We start from the raw sequence: 6,789 nt of genomic DNA, 5'->3' as shown, positions 1-6,789 counted from the left end.
TTCGCCGACTTCTATATTCGTAAGTGTGAAAAGTGTAGCCTCGTGTGAAATGCATAGTTGCTGTGGTGACCTTACCGACCGGACATTGTATCAATTCGTGAAACCACTGAGGATAGAATGGATCATCATAATCAACCTGGATCATCAACATATATATATAAATATATAACTTCATTAATTATATAATAAATAACATATTTACGTTTGATAATAACTAAATCACGAATGTGCAACTACGTTTCTCGTAAATTGGTCGTTAATCAGATGGTAGCTTGTCGATTTAATTTAGTCGTACATTTACGACCACATTAAGACTACCTGAAAGTGTGGTTGTAAATGCGAAGTTAGTTTACGACTAAACCTTTTAGTAGCAAAATTACGTCTAAGTTACGACTGACTTTAACATAGTCGTAAGTTATACGTAACGTAGAAGTTAATTTACGACTACACATTTGTAGTCGTAAATGGTAGTCGTTACTCACACGTTTTCTTGTAGTGAGTGATAGTTTAGTTGATCAGAAAAAAATAAAAAAGAAGAGAGTGAGAGATAAACCATTTGATTTACTTTGAAAGCAAATGATTAACCTAATCATCTAGCAGATGAAAATAAACTTTCTGCACTGTAATGAGTACCTTTAAAGCTCACTTATTGAGTTTGTGTATGTTTATGACACAAGCAAGCTTTATATGTCCATTAATAAAAAAAAACGTTTGTTCATTAACTTCATTTTCTTTGGTCTAGTACCCAACTAAAGAAATTCATTACAGATTTTATTTTATTAGTTACATAAAACTAGGTAAGAATCCCATGAACCCTATATTTCTAATGATCATATCATACATATATGTATGTATGCATGAAATATAATAACCCTAATCACAATTGGAAAACCATATATATATATAATAACATGACCATCCACAATTCCACAGACATTAATATATTTTCCTAGTGAATTGTTTTTCTCTAAATGTTTTGATATGTTTTCGGTATTCATATATGATATATGTTTGTTTGTTGATTATTTTATTTGTTTCTGTAGGTGAATTCCAGTACATCGACCATGATGATGACTACCTAACCTGCGGAATTGTCAGTTTTGCCCTTAGATATCACACTAAATGTCGAGAAGACCAGACCACCGACGTGGCATACTCGCCACCGTGGCCGCAACAATTCTCCTCTCAGTTTTCCCGCCAATTACAGAATCGACAGTTGAGAAGCAAGCTCTGTTTCGCTTCAAAAACCGCCTTAACGATCCTCACAACGTTCTACAATCTTGGAAACCCTCTGATTCGCCCTGCACGTTTCACGGCGTCAGATGCGATCCACTCTCGGGCGAAGTCACTGGTATCTCTCTAGAGAACCTGAATCTCTCTGGCTCCATTTCTCCGGCTATCTCATCTCTCACAAAGCTCACTACCTTGTCCCTCCCCTGCAATCTCATCTCGGGCCCAATCCCGCCGGAGATACTCAACTGCACAAACCTCAAAGTCGTCAATCTCACATCCAATCACCTCTCCGGTGCGATCCCTGACTTCTCATCTCTGAAAAACCTAGAGACCCTCGACGTCTCCGTGAACTTCTTAACCGGAGAGTTTCAGAGCTGGGTGGGGAACCTGACTCTGTTGGTTTCACTCAGTCTCGGAAACAACAACTACGTAGAAGGCGCGATTCCCAAGAGTATCGGCGGTTTGAAGAAACTCACTTGGCTCTACTTAGCTAAATCCAACTTGACCGGACATATTCCAGACTCCATCTTTGATCTGAACGCTCTCGACACTTTCGACATTGCCAAGAACGCCATCTCTGGAGATTTTCCAGCCTCGATCACAAGGCTGGAAAATCTCACTAAGATCGAGTTATACGACAACAAGTTAACCGGTGAAATCCCTCCGGAGATCGGAAAACTGACTCATTTACGAGAGCTTGATGTTTCTTTGAACCAGCTGAGTGGCCCATTACCTCGAGAACTCGGAAACTTGAAAGAGCTCAGAGTCTTCCACTGCCATCAAAACAACTTTACCGGCGAGTTTCCTTCCGGTTTCGGAGAATTGCGTTTCCTCACTTCCTTATCAATCTACAGGAACAACTTCTCCGGTGAATTCCCAGCAAACATCGGCCGGTTTTCGCCGTTGGAGACAGTTGATATATCCGAAAACAGGTTTACAGGTCCATTCCCTCGTTTCTTATGCCAAAACAATAAACTACAGTTCTTACTCGCTCTACAAAATGAATTCTCCGGCGAGATTCCGGCATCCTACGCAGGCTGCAAATCTCTCTTGAGGCTCAGGATTAACCAGAATCTTCTTACTGGTCATGTTCCCGAAGGCTTCTGGGCTCTCCCCCTTGCTAAGATGATCGATCTCAGCGATAACCGTCTCACCGGAGAGATCTCTTCTCAGATAGGACTCTCAACTGAACTTAGCCAGCTGATCTTGCAGAACAACAGATTTTCCGGGAAGATCCCTCGTGAGGTTGGGAAACTGATTAATATAGAGAGGATTTATCTAAGCAACAACAGTTTTTCCGGTGAGATTCCGACAGAACTTGGATCCTTGAAACAGTTGTCTTCTTTGCATCTTGAAAACAATTCGTTGACAGGATACATCCCTGTCGGATTGACAAAATGCGTCAGGCTTGTCGATCTGAATCTTGCCAAGAACTCTTTGACTGGAGAGATTCCAAAGAGTTTATATCAGATCGCTTCTTTAAACTCTTTGGACCTCTCAGGCAACGGGTTAACAGGAGAGATCCCTGCGACTCTAGTGAAGCTGAAGCTGAATTTTATAGACTTGTCTGAGAATCAACTCTCGGGGAGAATACCACCGGATCTTTTGGCGGTGGGAGGTTCCACCGCGTTCTCACGCAACGATAAGCTCTGCGTTGATAACCAAAACGTCAAAACAAGTGAAGAATCTTCTCTGAGCTTATGCAGTGGGGACCAACACGTGCACAAGAAGCGTTCTGTCGATGGAACGCTCTTGTTCTTGGCTCTTGCTGTTGCCATGGTGGTGCTGGTGGCTGGTCTCTTCGCGTTGCGTTACAGAGTCGTGAAGATACGCGAGTTCGACAGAGAAAATGGGGATATCAACAAGGCGGGGGATGCGAAGTGGAGGATCGCGTCTTTCCATCAAATGGAGCTAGACGCTGAGGAGATTTGTAAATTGGATGAAGGTCACGTGATTGGAGCAGGAAGCGCGGGAAAAGTGTACCGTGTTGATTTGAAGAAAGGCGGTGGTACAGTGGCGGTTAAGTGGCTGAGGAGAGGAGAAGAAGAAGATGGTAATGGAACAGAGGTCTCTGTTGCGGAAATGGAGATTCTTGGGAAGATCAGACACAGAAACGTGCTGAAGCTCTACGCTTGTCTTGTCGGAAGAGGTTCTAGATATTTAGTGTTTGAGTTCATGGAGAATGGGAACTTGTATCAAGCTCTTCACCAGACTATTAAAGGTGAATTGGATTGGCACAAGAGGTACTGTTTGTTCTCTACTCTCTAGTCTAAGTATGGATTCAAGAACTTATTATTATGTCGAAAGCAGATACAAAATCGCGGTGGGAGCTGCTAAAGGAATTGCATATCTGCATCATGATTGTTGTCCTCCGATCATTCATAGAGATATAAAGTCGAGTAACATTTTACTTGACGGGGATTATGAGTCGAAAATCGCTGATTTTGGAGTTGCAAAAGTTGCAGACAAGGGATATGAATGGAGCTGTGTTGCTGGGACTCATGGCTATATGGCTCCAGGTGAGTGTTCATTGCAGTTTCAACTGGTTTTTACTTTTAAACTGATTTGTTTTGTGGTGTGGTGAGTGCAGAGCTGGCTTACTCCTTGAAAGCGACAGAGAAGAGTGATGTATACAGCTTCGGCGTTGTTCTTCTAGAGCTAGCGACCGGTCTTCGGCCAGTGGAAGAAGAGTTTGGAGAGGGCAAAGACATTGTTGACTATGTCTTATTCAAAATTCAACAAGACCGGAGGAACCCAAGAAACGTATTGGACAAGCATGTTCTGTCCTCTCACGTAGAAGAAAGTATGATCAAGGTTCTGAAAATGGGACTTCTCTGCACTACAAAGCTCCCTAGTCTCAGACCAAACATGAGGGAGGTCGTGAGGAAGCTTGAAGACGCTGATCCATGCGTCTCCAACACTCTAGACAGAACCCGAAAGATTACAGTATAGGTTTACCGAGTCAATAGACTAGTCACAAAAGCTTCTCTGTATTCAAAACTCTAGAGTAAAATAGAAAGAGAACAATGCTAAATAAATACAAAGTATTGACCTAAACATGGTTTTGTTCTTGTCAAAGCTATCTCATCAGTTAACAAGTTCGATTCCGGTGAGAGGAAGTCCTTCATGCAACTGCAAGGCAACATCTCCGACCACCTGTTGTATTATAACAGTTAGAGTTTAGTAACAAAATGAAAAAAATGTAATAAAGTATCTTCTTTAGATAGTTTACCTTGGCCATGGACCTATATGAATACTCAGTAACTCCAGCGACATGAGGGGTCATGATTACGTTTTTAAACTTCAAGATCGGATCGTTTGGATCAAACGGCTCAGACCACGCCACGTCAGTCCCTAGGCCTCCAAGATGACCGGACTCCAGACTCTGGTAAGCTGATTCATAGTTAACCAGACCGCCTCTAGCAATATTTACAAGAAGAGCACCCTGAAAACAACCAGAGATATCAATCACAATCCGATCAAAACTCTGTATAAATGGGAAGAGTCTACCTTTTTCATTGAAGATATGAACTTGTTGTTCACGATTTCAGCCTGGAGATCACCAATGTATAAACATATCAGTTACACAGACCAATGCATATACAATGAAGGAGAACAAGTTGATTTTACCGTTTCTTTGCTCAGCCTCAAGCACACAACTACTATATCTGCTTTGCTCGCGAATGTGTAAATGTCTTCGTGGCTACCTTTCTCATCAACTAGACTGGCTGAAGATCATAAGTTAACAAGTTACTAGACCAACCCTCATGTCAAGGCAAACAGAGGAATAAACAGAGAGACCATACAGTCTGAGTTCATAACAGAAGCAGGCCAGCTTCTTTTTGTAGCTATTACTCTCGACCCAAACGGCTTCAACCGTTTAGCCAGCTCTATTCCAATGTTACCATATCCCAAGATAAACACCTTAACAAAAACTTTCATAAGAGATACAACCTGAAGATATAGAAAGCAGATGTATATTGACACTGAGACTCACAGTTTTACCGAGAAGAGTTCCACCGGTTGGCTGTCCAAGTAGTCTGCTTTGCACAGACATCTGCATTTCATTCTGCAATAAAAATTAAAATAGATTTACTTGGGAGAGTGAGAGCTATTATACAGTATAGCCTATACTAATAGAGCCACAGAGAAAAACAGATGAAGCAAAACCTGTTTCTTAAGGAGGCCAAGCATGAGATAAATAGCCATTTCAGAACAAGAGGCTGCGTTGCCGGTACCCTCACTGGGGATTCTAGCGACCTTGATCCCATTCTTAGTAGCAGCATCAATGTCAACACCTTTTACAATCAGACCACACTAAAAAGGTAAGTAAACCGCAGCTTTGGATGCTCTTTGGACGCATAGAAAAATTTAATCAGATACCATCGAGACCAACACCGAATTGCATAATAAGCTTCATGTTGCTGGCACGTGAGATAACAAACGAATCCATTTGCATCAACAAAGTCACACATATATGATAATTCTTTATAACCTCAGGAACATCACGGAAATGGGCAACATCTGCCTGTATGAACAAAAACAATAACATCTCAACACACAGCAGGAACTAATCTAGGATGAGTAAAGTTGACAACTTTAGCAATTGGTAGAAGAATTAAATAGTTTTTTTTATTTTAATTAACCTGAATAAAAGGGTAAGGCTGCAAGTAATCTCTAGTGAAGTTGTAGGAATCAGGTAAGTGAGGGCCGCAAAACAGAACACGAGTTACTTTCTTGTCTTCTTCTTTCTCAACCATTCTCTCGGGCTTAACTAGTTTACTACTTTGCCTGACCAACAACAGAAGAAAAAATATATATACAATTTTGCCTGATACAGATCTAGCAATTACGCGACGAGACTGAGAAGTTCAATGATATGAAACAGAGGATGAGTTTTGGTTTGACCTGGAAATTGAGCGAGACTGGTGAGAATGGAAGAGCGAAGCGACAGTGGAGTTTTTGTTTCGAAACGCAGTCTTGGCGATATTATACATCGTCGTCACACGAATCACATTTGCAACCGTTGATGCGTTTTACTTGAATCGAACTTTACACAATTTCATATGGAAAATCTCATTTTAAACACTGTGTCATTTTCTAGCACTTTAAACGCTGAAATTTTTTTAGTGACATTTTTATCGTAATAAACCTAAAAAATGTTTTCTCGTTCATAAACGACCAATACTGTTCATTTTACAAGTCAAAATGATGACGTGTAGGTTTTTTAAAAGAAAACAGAAAATATAGAAAAATTCGAATGAAATCGGAAAAAACCGTGGAAAATTCAAAGCAAAATTAAAAAAAAATCTAAAAATTTTAAAAAATTAAAATTAAAATTTCAAACTTAAAAATAAAATTAAAAATTAAAATTCAAAAATAAGATCTAAAATTAAAGTGTCAAACTTAAAAAAATAAAATAAAATTTTAAAAATTCTAAAAATTCTAAAATAAGATCTAAAATTAAAGTGTCAAACTTAAAAAAATAAAATAAAATTTTAAAAATTCTAAAAATTCTAAAATAAGATCTAAAATTAAAGTGTCAAACTTAAAAAA

The 6,789-nt window shown here is 39.8% G+C and overlaps 2 protein-coding genes across 2 annotated transcripts in view; one reads left to right on the top strand and one right to left on the bottom strand.

Annotated features, from left to right (window-relative positions):
* The window catches only part of LOC106300756 (receptor-like protein kinase HSL1), a 6,953-nt gene extending 2,752 nt beyond the window's left edge, over positions 1–4,201 (top strand). Inside the window, exons 3-5 of the mRNA XM_013736965.1 lie at positions 1,044–3,476; positions 3,544–3,752; positions 3,824–4,201. Of these exons, the coding sequence (XP_013592419.1) occupies positions 1,123–3,476; positions 3,544–3,752; positions 3,824–4,185 (2,925 nt within the window). The 5' untranslated portion in view covers positions 1,044–1,122 and the 3' untranslated portion in view covers positions 4,186–4,201. The remainder of the gene's footprint in view (positions 1–1,043; positions 3,477–3,543; positions 3,753–3,823) is intronic.
* A 3-nt stretch (positions 4,202–4,204) lies between these two features.
* Positions 4,205–6,283, bottom strand: LOC106300757 (hydroxypyruvate reductase). Its single transcript, XM_013736966.1, has 10 exons — positions 6,142–6,283; positions 5,880–6,024; positions 5,617–5,761; positions 5,404–5,531; positions 5,231–5,302; positions 5,040–5,157; positions 4,864–4,961; positions 4,744–4,785; positions 4,466–4,678; positions 4,205–4,389 (listed from the first exon to the last, which is right to left on the bottom strand). The coding sequence occupies exons 1-10, from the start codon at positions 6,228–6,230 to the stop codon at positions 4,321–4,323; spliced, it is 1,119 nt and encodes a 372-aa protein (XP_013592420.1). The 5' UTR covers positions 6,231–6,283; the 3' UTR covers positions 4,205–4,320.
* Positions 6,284–6,789: the final 506 nt, after the last annotated feature.

This window comes from Brassica oleracea, chromosome C6, assembly GCF_000695525.1.
Source record: "Brassica oleracea var. oleracea cultivar TO1000 chromosome C6, BOL, whole genome shotgun sequence".
NCBI lineage: Eukaryota > Viridiplantae > Streptophyta > Magnoliopsida > Brassicales > Brassicaceae > Brassica > Brassica oleracea.
This window is presented reverse-complemented; position numbering and strand designations above follow the sequence as displayed.

Bases quoted from the DNA above. Each gene is read 5' to 3' on its own strand.
- LOC106300757 (XM_013736966.1), bottom strand. From the start codon at position 6,230: ATGTATAATATCGCCAAGACTGCGTTTCGAAACAAAAACTCCACTGTC. The intron at 5,303-5,403 runs GTTTTGCTTCAT...TTTTTATTGCAG, and splicing joins TTGGCCTCCTTAAGAAACAG to AATGAAATGCAGATGTCTGT. The intron at 4,962-5,039 runs GTATGGTCTCTC...TATGATCTTCAG, and splicing joins TTCTGTTATGAACTCAGACT to CCAGTCTAGTTGATGAGAAA.